Source organism: Musa acuminata, unplaced genomic scaffold (assembly GCF_036884655.1).
Source record: "Musa acuminata AAA Group cultivar baxijiao unplaced genomic scaffold, Cavendish_Baxijiao_AAA HiC_scaffold_1072, whole genome shotgun sequence".
NCBI classification, from domain to species: domain Eukaryota; kingdom Viridiplantae; phylum Streptophyta; class Magnoliopsida; order Zingiberales; family Musaceae; genus Musa; species Musa acuminata.
The window spans coordinates 130,851-149,150 of NW_027021286.1; the positions used below are offsets into that span (position 1 = coordinate 130,851).

Consider the following 18,300-nt stretch of genomic DNA (forward strand, 5'->3'; position numbering starts at 1 on the left):
GAACCTTTTACACCACAAAACTATTTGCTAACTTAAGCATTGAAGAGGGTCAAGTTGGGAATTTCTTCCCTCTCGGCATCGACCTATCGTACAAGAATGCGACACAAGCAAGACGACTCATAGTCCCACCTTGGATCAGCCATGAAGATGCAACAGAGGCTCAAAAGCCAACCCCCCAACCTAGCCTTATTCTTCCGATCTCCTTGCCCAAGAATCCACATGGACGACCTTACGCTTTTGTGACAGAACCAAGCTGTACCGATCCCCAAGTCACGATATAAAAGCACTTAACATTTTTGGTGCTAGAAGGAGGGCCCGATATCACAAGAATGTCCACTAACAATAAGCACCCCAAGAAGGCCCTGCCCACTCACAGAGCCTTCGGGCAGGGAGAACAGTTTCCTGCCCTCCCCTAGATGGATGGATCCACCTTAGCCTAGACTCTTGGATGCTACTAGTGCCTTTTTAATGACCTTGGACTCTCGCCCCTTAGGGTCGGTGTAGAGCAGTCGGTCATCCCCGTCGAGACGTTCCTCAACCTTAGTCACTAAGTCCAAACCCTCACAAGAATGATGCTGGCCATCATGCCTCTCATACACTAGCTAGCCTAGTAGGCATCCCTTTCCCCACCATCATGACTAGCGAACCAACCCAAGCTCACTCCCCCACCTCTTGGTGCCACCTCGATCAACTAGCCATCATCGCTCCCGAACACCTCCTCACCTATTGGGGAATAGCTGAGGGACCTGAGACCTCTAGTGGCAGAGTGCAGTGCCCCTCTACCCTATCGCACCACCTTGACCTTCCCTGAGATAGATATCTTATTGTCAAACGGATGACTTATTTCGGGCCCAACTATAGTTGGTGAATCGACACATAGATAAGGTCCAAGGGGAATTTCATAAGTCCAAAGGAGAACTCAAAGAAACCATCTCAGCCAAATCCCCTTTCACTCAGGAGATTCGGGACATGCATGTTCCATCCAACTTCCACCTCATGATGTTGGAGGCTTATGATGGTGGCTTCAACTCAAGGGAGCATTGCTAGTCATAAGTATCCTTCAAGTCACTCACATAAGTGATGGCATGTGTGACATGATACGTACTATTTTTGCTTATTATTTATTTGATTTTTTCTCACTTTATATTACCTATTAGTGATGTCCATGGATCTATGCAATATGAATCAGATCGTGATGAGATCATGATAATGAGATCGATTCGCCTTTAAACATAGACCTTAAATAATCCTGGTCATAAGTCACTCGAGAGGGACATCAAGATGACCGGATAGACTTGTGTACTGTATACATATCCATATGATGGAGGTGATTAGTCTTATAGCTACTCCTGTGGGGACACTAGGGATACCACCGATGCTCGTTAGAGAATAAGTTCATTGATTGATCTGCTCATAGAATATTGAATAGTTGATAATATCTCATTGTTATACAGTGATTCCGTCATCCCACTAGTATATATGATCCTTAGACTTGAGATATCAAGGAAGTATTGTATGAGTACTCCACTCTTTGATACTAGACTTATAGGCCTAGAAGTTTTAGATCTAGCACGTTTGGTCATCGGGAGTGGCAACCAATCTTACGAGGGCTATTGAGTATCAATAGAGGATCATTCTCTTTTTGTGTTATAAGATAAATATCTCATGTGTTCTTACTCAGGCAAATCCCTAGCCAGAGTCATTCAAATTGAGAGAGAAATAGTTATTCAGAAGAATTCGATTAGAGCGAGGCTCAAGTAGAAACCGTATGAGCCTAACATCACTATGCCTGAAATACTATTTCTAGGATATTAAATAGATGAGAGACTATAAATATATGGTAACTGAGAACAGATAAGTCCAATAGATTGGATTACCTTATATCATTTGGGGATTACTGTATAGTGACATAGTACGTTCGTAGTCGATAAGTTAAGTGAATTAGTATGAAGATAATAATTCACCGAGCCAAATTGAGTTATAATAGGTATGACTCACGGCTAGCTCGATATTAGGCCTAGAGTATCACATACATATGGTAGGTATTGTGATGAGTAATGTTCAGATATGATATATTAGAGCTCATATCTTACTAGATATCCAATAAGCCCCTGAATTATTGGATCCTATGCATGAGATTCAATAAGAGCCAATGAGAGATTATTGGGTAAAGACTCACTAATCTAAGAGGCTTGGGTAGTTGGATGAAGATCCAATACCCAATAGAGTATGATCTATTAAAGTTAAGTTGACAATGGGCTTTATAAATATGAGAGAACCAAATTGCCATAGGCTAGATCTCTTTTAGCTGTCATCTCCTATTCTCCTCTCTCCCTCTTTTCCTTAACCAACATATCTTATTTGAGGCATGTGGATACTAAGAATGGTTGGCCTTTTCTTGATCGCATGATACGCGTATTGAAGAGATTTGAGGAGCATTTTCACAGCCCCTTCCGTCTGGATCACCGTTAGAGAGGAGGATAGTTGACATTTTTCATCCTCTCCCATAGATCTATAGGTTTTCAGGGATATACGACTTCCCTAAATAATATATCTTTCATATACACGAAGTTTTTTGATTTTATGCTTTTTGCGTACCAATCTTCGCATGATGATGAAACCTTCTTTCCTTGTGAGAAATTTTGGGATTTTATTTTTTATTCTTCCGCTGCACATGTGATGCTACCCCAAATTTTCCAATAGTTCCAAGAGAGGAGATGGAATCCCTCGTGAACCCGATGCAGGTCGAGGTCATATGGGATAGATCCTTCTCAATCAATCTGAGTCTTTGGAAAGCATCAATGTATAGCATATCGACAGAGTTCCCAGTGCCCACTATTACTCTTTTTACCTGAGCATTGGCCATTTTAATCGAGATCACCAAAGCATCATCATTATTGGGGTACTTGGCTTCCCCCGCCTCGAAAGTGATCTCAGTGCCATCTTCCTGCAATAGGCATTTCTCCACCAAGGCTCACGCGTAGGCCCTCCATCCGGATATACCATCTCCCTCGAAGCCCGACTTGCCGATAATCACGTTTATCTGCTTTTTGATGGGGCCATGAGGGTGAGGGGAGGGCTCCTAGGGTTTACAAAGATATCGCCCGAGGTGCCCTCTACGAATGAGCTCTTGGATATGATATTTCATATCTCAACACTCTTCGGTGTTGTGACCATAGTCACGATAGAACCTGCAATACTTTACTCGGTCTTTGAACTCGGGCATGGTTTCATCAGCATGGGCTCCTTCAAAACCCTTTCTCCCTTATTTGGAGAAAGATCTCCATCCTAGACGTGTTGAGGGGTAGAGGGGAAGGCCTTGGAAATGAGGGCTTGGGTTGGCCGAGCCTCCTTTTGGATGGCATCGAGGATTGGCCTTGGGGCTGCTCCAAGTGAGATCTTTGGGAATATCTACATGCCAACCAGAAAGCGACACATGACAACCACTCGAAAGTTGATGTGGAACAACCAGACACGTGGCCAATGGGGGAGAGTGGTTGACTTGGCAAATGATGGATGATCGACCCCTACGCCACTCGAACTGTACGGGTCGACATCGCACAGTAGAAGTCCACACGAACTGACTCGCGTCATCGAGAACATATAAGTCAATCGTTTTCATGGTCACGTCGAACGAGGGCAACAACAAGCATTAATGACCCACGCACTTTCGGGTCGACTTCGTAGGTATAAAAGCTAGCCCCTCATCTTAGAGAAAAGGACCGAACCTTTTATATAATAAAATCATCTACTAACTTAAACTTAAGTATCGGAGAGGTCGAGTCGAGAACCCCTCCTCCCAGCATCGACTTGTCATGCGAGAACACGATATAGGTAGACAACTCAGTCCCATCTCGGGTCGACCATAATCACGTAACAAAGGTTTGAGAGCCAACCACCCGATCTAAACTATCTCTTCGTTCAAGAATCCATATGAATAACCTTATGCTTTCGGAGAAAACCAAAAGGCAATAAAGCAAAAGAGGGACGCGAAAAAGTGAAAACTTAGACTTTTTGATAATTTGATCTAATCCTATTTGGTAATTATTAAATTATTGTGCTCTTAATTGGAGAAATTTAATGATAGTGGAGTTCTTCGTATGTCAATTAATGCCAGATAAAAAAATATATGCCCATTTCGTAAATCTCCATTAATTGAGAACAGTTTGACCAAAAAGGTTTACTAGAATAAGACTTTTTCAAAGTTTTATGTCATTTTATATATTTAATTATTTTAGTTCCGATTAGTTTCTAATAATCTTGGTTTGTATTGCGTAATGTTTATTGGATTTAATACTTGGAGGATGTATATATGTTATATTATAACTGATAGGACAAATATGATATTCTTAATTTTTTTACAAAGAATTAATATTTAAAATTCATAACTGGTTTTAATTTTTAAGTTTCATAAGAATACTTTTATTTTTTTTATAAATGATAAGTACTACTCTTTTTCTGTTTGTATAAATGATAAATGATGAAAACAGACAGATTGATTTAATAGATCTTTAGCTAAAACATTCAATCTTTGATCAGAATAAATTCTCTAAGATGGATGTGTAATAATTTTGATATCGAATTAACTAAACAAGAAAATCAATCTTATCTACTCAAAAGTGATCCAATTAAAGAACACATATATACTAATTTCACATTTTGTAAATAGCTATATTAAAATTCATGATACAAAAACCTCTTTGTCTACTAAAACTTACAAAGATCATGAAGAAACATCCACAACCCATATAAGGTTACAAATTTAACATCTTTTTTCTGGGAAACATCACTCATCACCAGGATAATTGTTCAAGACTGTCATGTGATCTAATCTTAATATGTTCATATATCATAATACATGTTGATGTTGGTATTTGTTCCCAAAACCTTGTGCTGCATCTGTGTATTGTCATGTAATGTGCTTCTTCATTCCCCTTAACATTGAACCGAGAAAGAAATCAGAATAACAATTAGAACGAAGTATCACAACTCAAAAGAAGATGCATTTCTTGAATGATCAGCATCTTCTAACTTCATCTTTGGCTGATCAAGGGTGGAACTTCCACACACTTGTTCTGATGAAGACATAGTGCCAGCCGGTGTTGGTTCCTTTTGAGGAGAATACACTGGATCTTTCTCAGAAGGACTTGATGAGGCTTGTCCACCAATTAAAAGCTCTTTAAGAGGAGCTGCCCAAGATAGGGGATTCACTGCAGCAAGGAACAGATCTGTGAAGCATGATAACCTAGAGGGCGAGTCTTGGTACAACGATAAGGTTGTTCCTTTGGGACCTAGGAGACCAAGGTTTGAGTCATGAAAATAACATTTCTAAAAATTTAAAGGTAAGACTTCATACATTCACCCTCTCCAAACCCCGCATTGGCGGGAGCCTCATGCACTGGGTACGTCCTTTTACTCTTAAGAACTCTTATAGTAGAATCGTTACCACAAAACATTTTGAAAGAAATTAATACTTGATAAACAAGAAAGTAACATCAAGATAAATAATGAAGAAACTTCATTTTTTGCCCCACAGGCTTAGGAATTTAGCTAGAAGCAAAAAAGCAAGCTTTTCTTTCATTTCATCAAGATATTAGTACTGCTAGTCACAATTCTCGGGTTGATGTTTTTTGTTAGAACTCCTCCATAGGTTTATATCCTTTTCTCATAATCCTGTTACTATGTTTTTTACACCTGCATTTTCCCGCCAGAGGTGAGGAGCCAAAAGTATCTTGAACTTGATTAATATCTAACTACAGGTGCAGCATAGAACCGATAGGATCAATTTTTTTTTTAATATCCAGTGTGTTTGGAGATGAAAATGTAGAGATACTTAGAATATTCTAGGTTTAATATCCATATGAATTTTATCAGCTAATTCACTAAAGCGCAACTTGAAGTTTCAATCAGTGCCACACTGAGCCGGTCGAAGGCAACCCTCTTGTGGCAGATACTGTAGTTTTCCATTTGGATAATACAAGCCAACAAATAGTCAACTAACTAATTTTAAAAAAGGCCATCATAGAGGATTTGCATATTAAATCATCACAGAAGGTAGCTTCCAAGGTAGTTCTAAAATTAAGTTCCACTATTTTCACACACCTTCTTCAGGTTCAAGAGTCCTTGGCAGTATCATATCACCATCACAAGGGTTTGTCACACGTGGAGGGCGTTTCCTGACATAGTTCTCTTGCAGAGACCTAGGAGACTGAAATGAAAACTTAGAAAGAGTCACCCCCTGTCTGGCATACTCTGGGTGTTCGAGCAAATACCTGCAAGATTCCTTGACAAAAGTAATTTTAAAATCCAATACACCAATCAAACATGAAACAACAAATGTAACTTTCTTCCATATCAGAAAGCACAATACTAAGTGTTTGAGGCAAGTTTTCCACAGTAATCTTCTGGTAAACCTCGAGCATTTGCATGCAAGTACACTCAATGAAAGAAGAATGTGAAAAAAGAACATAGACCGTACCTTTGAATCTCAACCATCGACCGCAATCTTTTCCCAGATGGAGCAGTATAATACCTGAAAAGGAAAATGATTGACATCAACAATGTGGCACCTTAAATTTGTTCAAATACATAACCTGGATGTCTATATCTGAAGCAGAAAATCAAGAATGCATGAGCAATTTTGGTTTTAAAATTGTTAGATACAGATATATAATGAAAATGAAAAAACATGAAATGTAAAAGAGAAAAAGAGAAGGACTATGAAAAAGAGATTTTCGAGAAGTTGACATCACATAGGTTGAACTCTTCTTTCTAAATGCTAATGTACTTCCACCAAATTGGAAAACTTGATTGCAACAGCCAAACTGATTATGGGACTTTCGAGGAAAGATTATTTGATGTAAGAAAGGAGTTAGCATATATCTTGGAACTTTCAAGGCAAGATCATTGGTGAACTTCTGCTCAAGTTATCATCAATTCCAACACTTCACAACATGATAAAGGATCCCATATCATCAAAGAGGAGGTTCACTATGGCTATCATGGTATTTCTGAACTTCCTTGATAACCTTACAAGGTCTCTCAAGATCTTGTTAATTATCCAAAGAATAAACAGCATAAATTTATGCCTGAATGTTTAAAACAGAATATAGTCTTGCTTTGTGGGTTATGCACTTAAGGTCCAGTTTAATCCTCCCTGATCAACTGCTACAATAGGAAAAAGCAAAACTTATGTGATTGACTTCCATTGGAAAAACTTCCCGCAAATTCCTACTAACAGACACTTATGTTTCTAAAACCAGATTTCTAGTTATTTTATGATTTTTCCAAAATATGAATTTGAAACAACATGCATATGATCACTCAAATAATGAGGGAGAATACCTCATTGTGATAATTCTCTCTATATCATTTGGGTTGCCTTCTTATTTGATTTCCGCATGGAAAAAACAAAAAGAGATAATCCCGTCAAGGCATGTTAAGATAACCCCAGGTAAGATGAAGCCATTAACATGAAGAAATAAACACCTCATAAGCAAAAAGCGATTAAATCAAGTGCAAGAGTCCTAACTAGGGAAGAACACTAAACTGGATGTAACTAATAAAAGAAAAACCTCTATAGAAATAAATGTGAAAAAATTATGCAAGAAAAATGGTATTAGTCATCACCTATATCTCACGTTCCTTAATTCTTTAAACTAACCTATAGTTGCTACTTGATCAGTATCAGATCTGAATATCTATTTAGAATGTTCAGCAAGAAGTTCCACAAACTAGCTGGTTCAAAACAAATAAACAATCATTTTCATTTCTGAGCAGTTTACTTGGGGGAATAAAAAAAGGCCAAAAGCAGAGAAATAAAAAACATACACATCTGCAAATTTTGTGCCTCCTTCAGCTCTGATTCTAAGCAATCTTTCCCACCCAGGAGGTGGTTGAGCAATGTTTGGTTTATCAATTGCCCAGAGTCTACTGCCATCCTGAGAGATGTCTTCGGGGTCTTCACATAAAATATCAGGACGCCACTCACGAGCATGTTCACATACAAAAGGATCTTCCAAGATGTTTTCACGTATTTGTTCATATTTCTCTTTTGTTGGAATGATCCTCCATTTGAAGCATGAAGCACACTGGACGGTGAATGTTCCAATAGATGGAAAAGTACGGCCAGAATAATTTGATGCCAAGAAGTTTCTGAAGGTTGGAGTATGATTCTCCATGACATCAGTAAGTGCAAGAGAATCATGACCTGTATCGCTTGTACCAGGGTCATAAAGCACCAAATGATTTGAAATATTTTCAGTAGATTGCTTGCCATCATCCTTTGCATCACGATCAGAAACATCAAATGACCTTTTCCTACTTTTTTTTGAAGTTCTAGGGGAGCTATGAATGAGGGGAGCATCTTCTGTGTATGACTGCATTTTAGTTGACACCTGAATAACCTGCAGTACAATAATACTGATTAAAGATCACAGAAACCTAATGAAGAGGTCCAGAAAATTGGTACTTTCAGAAAATTATGTCTCTGACAAATGAAGTGGTCTAGAATATGGTAGTACACCTAATTCAACAATTGTTTGACTCAGAGTAGGATGCTTTGGGAAAATATAAGGAAGCACAAAACACAATTGTTTGATTGAGAACACAATGGTTTGGGAAAATATAAAGAAGCAGAAAACTTATCTAGATTTTTAGGTCTGGGAAAATATAATCGTCTTAGGTAGCCTTAGCAAGCATCTGTGTCATATTCTTTACAATCTCACACTTTCCTGGTATACTGGAATTTTATCTAGATTTTTACTGTAATTGAAGTCCATTACAGGACTTAACAAATGCGCATGAAGAAGACAAATATGGTCTTTTTTCTTTATTCAAGAACCATCACTTAAATCGATTGCTAAAATCCAGGCAATGTCGTCACCGGTTCAACTTTGTCCAAAAGATTAGGACACTATCAAGCGCATGATAAAATGCAGAATCCCCCGAGTTATTTTCCTAATCCGTGGTAACTACTTGATCTGTTGAATTCTCGTAATACGAATTTCATGGGCTCACTGAGTTCAAACCAGAAGTCTCAAACTTTATCAGTATCCTAAGCATCATTTTTAGGAATTCCACTAAAACTTGACAGCAAAGTAATGAACATAGGACACACCAAAAAATATGAAAGTTACCCACCTTTGGCTTCCCTAAATGTCAAGGAAGCTTCAAGTTCAGCTAAAAGGGAGAATTTTTGAATAACTAAGTCATTCGATTGACAATAAAGGTAAGCTTTCGGCTCCCAATTAGATCCGACAGGAATATTCCCAAAAAAAGTGGCATTCTTCCAAGATAGAAACTAAGCAACACAAATAAAGAAACTATCCACTAATTTCCACACAAAATTCCAGCTTTAGAATCAAAGAATCAGCAGGTATTCGTATAAATCGTAGTCACCTCAGCTGATCGCCCGCGGGATTAATAGCGGCGGACGAATCTACGGTGAGCTGGGACTGAGAAACCGGGCGGCGGTCCAGCTGACCCACGGATCCGAAGGGAGAGAAAAGATTGGGGGCGATTTCTCTCGCGGAGACGCCCGGTCGAAAAAAGGCGAAATGGCGACGTTTTCTGTCGGATGGGAAGCTTCGGATTCCAAAGGCGGTTTTGATGGTTTTGCGTCGGCTTCTCCGGTGTTCCGTGTCCAGTCCTCACGAAACGTTTTACGTACCATTCGATCTACCTGCCCAATGATTGGAGATATAGATGGGCACAAATCGGGCCCCACATTTGGCCATGGCTTCAGCCACTCAAAAGACGGGTAAGTCGTAAAGGAGTGGGCAAAGAATGTGGGTAAATGAGAACCAGTAGAATTTGATCCGACGCTGTCGGAGCTGAGTTGGATACGGGTCGAGTTCTTTATGTTGTGATCGCCTCCTGTGTAAAATGATCCGATCCAATAACCCGATAAATATAATTTGATTTTGGTCAATTCCATTTACGCCGAAAATAATTTCATCATTGCATAATTTGATTTTTTTTTAGCTAATAATGATAAGTATGGATGCAAATAAAAAAGCATCGAATTCTTATGGTATTATGAGAAATTTAAATAATTTTATTTTTCTTCCAAATTTCAAAGGAGAGTATATTAAGTATCAAATAAGGGAAAAAAAAGAAAATATGCTTCAAAATAAAGAATCAAAAAAATATTAGCCCAAAACAAGACAATTTAAGAGGAATGAGTAACTGATAGAATTAGCTTCTTACCAGTAGAAACAGAGGAAGAAGATGCATGAAGCTCAGAGTGATGCAAACTTAGTAAGAGAGAGAAACAACAGTAAGTAGCAATCATCAGATGTTTTCCAGAAAGAACAATTATAAGATATTGCAGAGCTGGATTGCTGGAAATGGTGACCAGTTTCCTGCTGACATGCCCAGAATCTCATCTGAGCCTCAAATCATGCTCTCTGGATGTCTTGTCATGGCTTTAATATTCTAATGTTCAAGAGATCGATCATAATATTTATCCAGCTCAGTTTCCATACCAGCAACCAAACAGCAGCAGAGGAATCCAGGAGACAGGAACAAAGATGAGACGATGCGGCATAGTTACACAGATAAATCTTGTCCTTGATTGAAGGAGAGAAAAAAAGATGGCCTTTTGACTGGAACAACAGCTGAAACTTCCAAGTTCCATCAGGCAATCTCTTCCCCAGCTTAGTCTGTTAAAACAGGAAGCCTTCGTTTAGGATACTGTTCGATCAGCCTTGTCATACCTGCCCAAGAGGGTTAAATTAACATGATAAAAGATGCTTAAGTAATCCTCTTTCATCTCAGTCACAAACTCAAATGATCCTTCCTTCCTTCCTTCAGCAACCAAATAAAACATAGATTCAGCAAAGTATACTTTGAAATCTACTGCAAGTTTTATGCTTTTTCCTTGAAGCATTTAGGTCTTATGCTAATCTGGTTTCCTACCAAGAGTCATAAAAATAATGGTCCAAATCTTGTTTTTACCTTGAGAAATGTTTTGGGGTTCAATCAGAAGAACCTTTTTATTCTCTCTTCTCTGAAGCTATAGGATGGCTTTCTGGTGAAGCTATAGTATGATGGTAATTTCTTTGGTAATATCATCGAGCAAGATACTCCTTTTAACATTTGTTGCCAATTCTGCCTGCCCATAGTAATGGCCAATTAATTCAGATATCATGTGCCAAGATCTCATGCTGAATATTTAACTCATTTAAACCAGAATAAAATGAAATCAGAATCGTCATCTGAATCTTTTTCTCACCTTCGCTTGCCTGCTGAATGAACCAGTATAAAATGTCACAGGCGCCTACCTCCACGGCTTATGGCGAGGAAGAAGGTGAAGCTGGAGTGGATCGTCAACGGCACCGCAAGAAAGGCCACGTTCAAGAAGAGGAAGAAGGGTCTGATGAAGAAGGTGAGCGAGCTGAGCACGCTGTGCGACGTCAAGGCGTGCATGATCATCTACGGGCCCGACGAGCCGCATGCGGACGTGTGGCCGTCGGTGCCGGACGCCATGCGCGTGCTTGCGAGGCTGAAACGGCTGCCGGAGACGGAGCAGAGCAAGAAGATGATGAACCAGGAGGCCCTGATGCGCCAGCGGATCAGGAAGCTGCAGGAGCAGCTCCAGAAGCAGGACAAGGAGAACCGGGAGCTGGAGACGGCGCTCCTGATGCACCAGTGCTTGTCAGGAAGGAGCTTGCACGACGTCGCCATCGAGGATGTGACGGCCCTGGCGTGGATGACTGAGATGAACATGAAGAAGGTGAGAGAGAGGATAGAAGATGCAGCATTAAAAAGTGCGCAGAAAGTCAAGGAGGAGAAACCGGTGGTGAACGACAAGGGGAAGACGCCGATGTCGGCGGCGGCCACGGAGGAACTCCCACGGCAGGATTGGTTTGCAGGGGCGATGGACCTCAGCGAGCTGATGATAAGCAGAAATGATGACCACAAGAACACTTGGCTGAATAGTTACTACCCTATGGATTAACACCATTCCGCTTCTGGCTTTCTAGATTTAGCTTTCTTTCATGTGTTGGATCATCATAGCCTCTCAATAATACTTGTAAATTTCCTCGGCCATTGTTTTCGGTTTCCTGCAATGAAAAGGGTCAGCAATGTTCTAACCAAGAACTGGAATGTGTGCTCTGCTGCATGCTTCATGACTTGTTCAGCCTTTGGGAATTCAGAGACTCGTGCAATCTGTGGATACTAAAACCAGCAACATCTTTGTGCTGAAATAAATCCTTGAAGAATTATGTTCCTGTTAGGAATTGCTTGGTTCTGGACAACCCAAAATATTTGATTCCACATAATCAAGTTGTAACACAGACATACTGGATAGAATTGAGATGGGAAGATTTTGTTTCAGCATCTTATTTACTGATATACTGTGATGAAAAGAACAAAAGAACAGAGACAATGTCGTAAGTTTAAAAGACAATTACCTTTTACCCACAATTAATTCTGCTAGTATCCACAGCATGTCCAGCATAGAGAAACATCAAGATGCACTCAGCAAGAAGAAAAAGGATCCAAGTTATAACATCACCCCTACTCAGAGACATCAAGACAGGCACTTACTACTTGCTAGTGAAGAGAGAGCTGCATGCATCCTGAGCAGCGATGGTCAAGGAAGCAGTTAAAACAGTTAGCAATGGTTGTAAGTATTTGACCCTGTAAGGCACAATATCTGTTGAACCCGATGCAGCCCCTAATCGAGGTTGCTACAGCTTAAATGCAATTAAAAATATAGGATCTGCTCATTGAGGAGCAGCTATGATTGATTGGAAATACATATTACCTGATTGTATATACTGTGACATGCAAACATTGAAGGCATTCAAGTACATAACACGAGAAGGCAAGGTACTTATTTGATCACAAGCTCCTGTTGGATATGATGACAGTTGACAAAATAAGCTTTAAGAGTCACAACAGCATATTGTAGCACAGAACAATCAGCTCTTCTATAATGACGAATAGAAGAATGGCCAGAAAATAAACTTTCTTTGTAAAGCAGAAAAAATATACACATGTAGCAAGGACAATGATTCCTGATCCTCCATACTACTACAACTCCTCTGATGAAATAAATCATCAGTCGTACATGAGGATATGCAAAAGAAGCCAAAACACATGCAGCATCTGTGGCCTTTCATTAGACAAAGCATGGCACATCTTTCACTGGAGATGATCGGGATCACTAACCTATCACAATGACCACATTATAGGACTGGATGTGCCGGGAAGATACTGGGGGTTCAGGCAGTGCTGTTGCCGCTGCTGAAAGCCTTCACTGTCTAGTCCATAAGTAGTTGCTTGCTCTGTTACTTCTTCAACTTCCATGGATGCAGCTTCAGTTTCCTCAGCCTCCATTGGCTCCTGGGACAACTTGCTTTCTGATTCAGATCCTCCAAACCCATTGGTGGCAGTCGCTGCGTGCGGTGGCACCCATGGAATCACAGCTAAGCAGCTATTGGTAACACCTGTTTGTTGATCCTTCTTGTCAAAACTTCGATTCCCTGGATTGAAAATGTGATCTGCAATAGTTCGACAATGGTTAAGTAATGTAAGCAAATGGGAAAAGAATCAAAGGTGGCATGCAGTTTCAATCAAAAGCTTTCCTTCTTTGAGAAGGACAGATGAGAAAATCTCACGGTAGAGAACTTTACTACTTCACATGACTAAGAATAAATTTTCCCAATGTTTTTCTCTGTTGTTATTGAGTTGGAGCGGACAGTAAATCGATAGCTTTTCTCGATATTACTAGCATCAACAAAATGAGAATAACAGAAGGAGACTCTTGAAGAAATCCTAATTATTGCCAACACATTGTACATTGCAAACCATAAGATAAATGCATGCTAAAATGCGGGCAATGGAAGGTTTCAAGAACTTACGTCTGATTCCATCAATGAAGTCCAAGCTGACTCTTAGAGAAACATTATCGGGACCAGGGGACAAGATTAGTGGTGTCTCCACAGGTTTGTAGAGCACAATTGCTCTCTCCTCATTATCCAAAGGGTATCCAGACATAGCCTCACTCACTACAGATCCTGAAGTCTGCATATCACTAGAACTAATGTTCCCTTGCGGCAATTGCTGATTATATACCAAAGTTGATGTCGGTTCACCCTCTTCCATAATTGGTGGCAGCTCGGCATCCTTCGGCAAAAAGAAGCTAACAGATAAGAGAAACAGCGCTACTAACACTTACATATGTAGATTAAACCAAGAAAATACTGAAAATATGAGCAAAGTAAATGGCTTTATATGAAGACAGCCGCTCTTATATGATTATCAATGATCTAAAACCACAAATCGAAGTTCATCTAAGTGAAAGAAACTCCACAAGCCCAAGCCATTATTTGGAGAGGCAGCACACATCAAACAGCTTGGGGACAGAATCATCTTTTGCTGACAGCAAAGATCGATTTTTTCCAGTGAAAAAGTAACGCAAACACTTAAAAGAGAAATTCCCACAGAAAGCCACAGTACTTTAAGCATAAATACGAACGGATCCGCCACGATCAAATCAACAGAACACAGAAGGCACCGGGAAGGAGTTCCAAGAAGCGCACGCTTACCAGTCTCCTGATCTTTCGCGCGGGGGACGAAAGCGAGAACTCCGCGAAATCATCGTACACCTCCTCCAGATCCTTCCGCTTCAACTTCCCGTGCCAAAACCCCGTCATGTCGCCGGTGCTGTCTCCAAACCCTAATCCTTCAAACAGCAGAAGAATCCCTCAAGCTTGGGGCGTCCCACTGCGAGAGACTCCAGCAATTGGCCTCGACGTTAGGATTCCGACTCGGCTCCTTCCCAATCTACGGGACCGGAGAGAACTCGCACGCCATGGATGTAGCGACAGGAGATGGGGCGGAGAGGGAACCGAGTCGGGCCTTTGGGGACGCTTCCAAGTCACTCTCGATCTCTCCAGAAGCACATAGGAACCGAACTCGTTTTCTAGCGATGACGTGGTCGCCGCACGAGCGCTGGTTCCGTAGCCGAATCAAGCTACGACTTGGGCAACGGAGCCACACGCTTTCTATTTGCCAGCCACGTCGTCTTCTTGTCGTAGCTCCATTCGTTGCGCATGCTTATTTCGCCAATTTGGCATTGCATTGTACATTTATTTGGGATTTATGGCTACAATATTGGATTGGTCCAAATAGTAGCTTTGATCCATTGATGAATATTGTTTAGTTTCTTTAGTGAATTGTTTTGTATCCATTGATGAATACTGTTTAGTATCTTTAGTGAATTATTGGTCCAAATAGTAGCTCTCATGGTAGATTGAAAGAGGATCCATCATTGGAAATTTCATTAAGGGAGACTTGTTTTTGTCATCCATCATATTTTTATGCAGTTTCCAAGAGATTGCATGAGGTTATAGAAACTACTTTTGACAAAATTAACTAAGCATAATTTAGAATCAAGACAATCACATACTTTCTTTTTTTTTTTGTTTGACTTTGTGGCCTTGTTAGGTGCTCTAAGAATATAATTTCATGGACTATATATAGTTCACAACTAGAGATGACAATAGGTCATGTTATCCAAATTTATAGGGGTGTAGTCTTTTTGAACTCTTGTTTCTGATTAGATTTGGAACATGCAACCTCTGATCCAAATTAAATCAAATGTAAAGGAGAAAGAAGAAGAAGAAGAAGAAGAAGAAGAAGAAGACATAATAGTCTTCAACAGCTAAGACAGGAGATGTGTCTTCCTACACATTGGTGTTTGTGCTGGATGTAGGCAGAGCAGGTCTCAGCTTTTCTTGTACACATCCTTCAGCATTCTGCTCTGCCTTCCCTCAGTTACATAGAGAAGGAAATGAAGGAAGCACTCCATTTTATTTTCTCTCTCCACCCTCACAAGCTTTGAAGAGCCAACAAAAGATGGCAGGCCTTCTTCTCAATCCTAAGTTCAAGATAGATCAGGCTTATGATCTTATCCTCTTTCCCTGACATGTAACACAGGTCCTAAGAAGATGCTGATGATTCCTGTACTGATTGGTACACATCACAACTTCTTTTCTTCTCATTGTGGGAGCCAAAAAAAATGAGATAGGGCAAGGCCACACCATGTTCATGTTCATCTACGACATCTTGCAAGTTGTAGCAGACTCTCAAAGGTCCATGCAACGAGGAAGAAGTTGACATCATTGCAGAGGAGGAGGGATCGTGTTCATGCATCCTATCTCTTTCTGAGTTGCCATGCACGAAGAACACAATGAGACACAAGATTTGAGATGCAGAGAAAACATGCAGCTTCAACTTCCATTGATTCCAGATTATGAATCCAAAAGAACCTTACAACCCCATGATCAAGACTAAAAAGGAAAGGAGTTGGATTCAGGGTTCTTTTGGAGAGGAGGAGATGAGGAAGAAGAAAGCTAACATCACTTCTGAGGATCCATGGATGAAGCTCTTGGAGAACTCCACCTTCTTCTGATCGACTGCCGTTTCATCTGTACAATTTAGAAGGAGAAGAGAGGATCATCGAGCCTTGGTCTTGGGGAGGAGAGGGGAGAAGCCGTTGTAAGAGATGGGTTCGCGGCAGGGAGAGGTGGCGCCGCCGAGGTCGGCGAAGAGGGCGAGGAAGGCGTCGAGGCCGAGGGCGCCGAACCGGGGCTCGTCCCGGTGTAGCGCGTCGAGGACGTAGCGGAAGAAGGCGGGGTCGCAGGGGAGGGCCAGGCCGCCGGCGGGGGGGAACCCGTACTCCTCCTCCGCCCGCTGCAGCAGGGCGGCGAACACCGGCAGGTTCAGGAACCGGGTCGGGATCACGAACCGCCGGCGCTCCTGCCCGACGTACACCGCCACGGACCCCGGCCGCACCGCCCCCCGCGAGCCGTCCTCTTCGCCGCGGCGCCGGAGGCTGAGGGCCCTCCACCGCCGCATCACCTGCTTCAGTTGCACGACCTGCCGGATCTTCTCCACTTTCTTCATGGCCATCCTTCCCCTCCAAGCCAATGGGAACGCTTCTGATGCACTTACTCGATAAATACTTCAACTCTGAGACGGAAAACAAGCGGAGGAGGAGAAAGGCACGGCGGTTGATGACATCTTATAGGAGGAAGAGGAGGAGGAGGAGCATCGAAGACAGGAGGCTTTAACCTAACGCAGTCTCTATATTAAACATGAGAGAGAGAGAGAGAGAGAGAGAGAGAGAGAGAGAGAGAGAGAGTATGTTATTCGGGTGAAGGAGGGTTCCCAAAAAATATAAGGGGAATATACTGTTGTTGTAGAACAACATCAAGGAGAGATTTAGGGGAGGATTTGCTTGTGCCAAATACACCTCTATTCAAATCTAAAATTGCTATTATTTAGATAGAGGAAAGTTAAGATCTGAATCTTCAAGATAAGCTTGTTGATGTTTAATGGGGAGAATCAATGTAGATAGTATTAACTTTATATATATAAAGAGATTCTTTACGAGATTCTACAAATCATAAACGAATAACCATATTGTTCAATAATTTGATGATTGAACTAAATACCCTCGAATATCAACTAAATTACGATCACGCCACTACCGGTGAAATGTTCCTTGAAGCACGATTTAGGACAATTTCGTGAATAAAAGAAATCCTGGGGGGGGGGGTGTTCTAAGGCTTGGGACGCCGATTAGCGAGCCGGGGTTGTCGAACCGGCTGTTGGACCCGGTCCGCGAATTCTGGTTCGAGTTGGGCACAACCGAAGGGCAAATTTTACGGGGAGGCCCGACGACGCCGATAACTCGTTCGACCGAATTCCCGGCTCGTGCGGTCTCACGATGCAAATATGGCGTAGAGACGAAGGTCACGACGAGCTTGACGACCAGTGACTTGATGGAAGCGTTTTAACGAACGGTCAACTTGGTGGGACAAGATCTCCATCCCACCAAAGCTAATCGAGTTAAGTATGGGGATGGATTGCAAAGTAGGGGACTGTGCCTCGCGAGTCACAAGCATTGAACATAGTCTTCTTCCTCTGATTCCCAAGCGTTTTGGGTATGTTGGAGAAGGTGCTGCAATGCAACAGGGAAGCAGTACATTTGGCAGGGGCTTGGGGGTGCATCAAAAGAAGCCTCTTCTTCTTGCTCTTTAATGCTGAATCCATGCAACTAGCTTGAAGCAGGACGGCAATTGATCAAGTTAGGTCAGGAAGGAAAAAAGTGTTCCTCATTCCCAAGTGCACAGAATCTTGACAAAATAAAAATTATTTATTATGTAGGTCTTGATGTCATTTTGAAGCTCTACTTCACTTGTATTAGTTCTTTCCAGGTTTTGCATTGACAGGTTCTATACAATTTGTCCTCGAATTTTGCTTCTTTGCAATAAGTAT

The 18,300-nt window shown here is 41.2% G+C and overlaps 4 protein-coding genes across 6 annotated transcripts; 1 reads left to right on the forward strand and 3 right to left on the reverse strand.

Moving 5' to 3' along the window:
• Positions 1 to 4,642: 4,642 nt before the first annotated feature.
• On the reverse strand, positions 4,643 to 9,602 carry LOC135666069 (methyl-CpG-binding domain-containing protein 2-like). Of its 2 annotated transcripts, none has more exons than XM_065177583.1 (5): positions 9,400 to 9,602; positions 7,831 to 8,405; positions 6,479 to 6,532; positions 6,103 to 6,272; positions 4,643 to 5,291 (listed from the first exon to the last, which is right to left on the reverse strand). In XM_065177583.1, exons 2-5 carry the CDS (start codon positions 8,382 to 8,384, stop codon positions 4,984 to 4,986), a joined length of 1,086 nt encoding a protein of 361 aa, XP_065033655.1. In that variant the 5' UTR covers positions 8,385 to 8,405; positions 9,400 to 9,602; the 3' UTR covers positions 4,643 to 4,983. The 2 variants fall into 2 exon arrangements, with proteins under 2 accessions (XP_065033655.1, XP_065033656.1); XM_065177584.1 differs by having other exon boundaries at positions 4,643 to 5,210; positions 9,400 to 9,597.
• A 1,639-nt stretch (positions 9,603 to 11,241) lies between these two features.
• Positions 11,242 to 12,017, forward strand: LOC135666073 (agamous-like MADS-box protein AGL80). The gene has a single exon (XM_065177587.1). The coding sequence runs from the start codon at positions 11,297 to 11,299 to the stop codon at positions 11,960 to 11,962; it is 666 nt and encodes a 221-aa protein (XP_065033659.1). The 5' UTR covers positions 11,242 to 11,296; the 3' UTR covers positions 11,963 to 12,017.
• A 945-nt stretch (positions 12,018 to 12,962) lies between these two features.
• LOC135666072 (uncharacterized) lies at positions 12,963 to 14,905 on the reverse strand. 2 transcript variants are annotated; one of them, XM_065177585.1, is made up of 3 exons: positions 14,562 to 14,905; positions 13,875 to 14,139; positions 12,963 to 13,514 (listed from the first exon to the last, which is right to left on the reverse strand). In XM_065177585.1, the coding sequence occupies exons 1-3, from the start codon at positions 14,667 to 14,669 to the stop codon at positions 13,186 to 13,188; spliced, it is 702 nt and encodes a 233-aa protein (XP_065033657.1). In that variant the 5' UTR covers positions 14,670 to 14,905; the 3' UTR covers positions 12,963 to 13,185. The 2 variants fall into 2 exon arrangements, with proteins under 2 accessions (XP_065033657.1, XP_065033658.1); XM_065177586.1 differs by having other exon boundaries at positions 13,875 to 14,155.
• An 805-nt stretch (positions 14,906 to 15,710) lies between these two features.
• LOC103977322 (protein SMALL AUXIN UP-REGULATED RNA 12-like) lies at positions 15,711 to 17,204 on the reverse strand. Its single transcript, XM_009392817.3, has one exon. The coding sequence runs from the start codon at positions 16,927 to 16,929 to the stop codon at positions 16,474 to 16,476; it is 456 nt and encodes a 151-aa protein (XP_009391092.2). The 5' UTR covers positions 16,930 to 17,204; the 3' UTR covers positions 15,711 to 16,473.
• Positions 17,205 to 18,300: the final 1,096 nt, after the last annotated feature.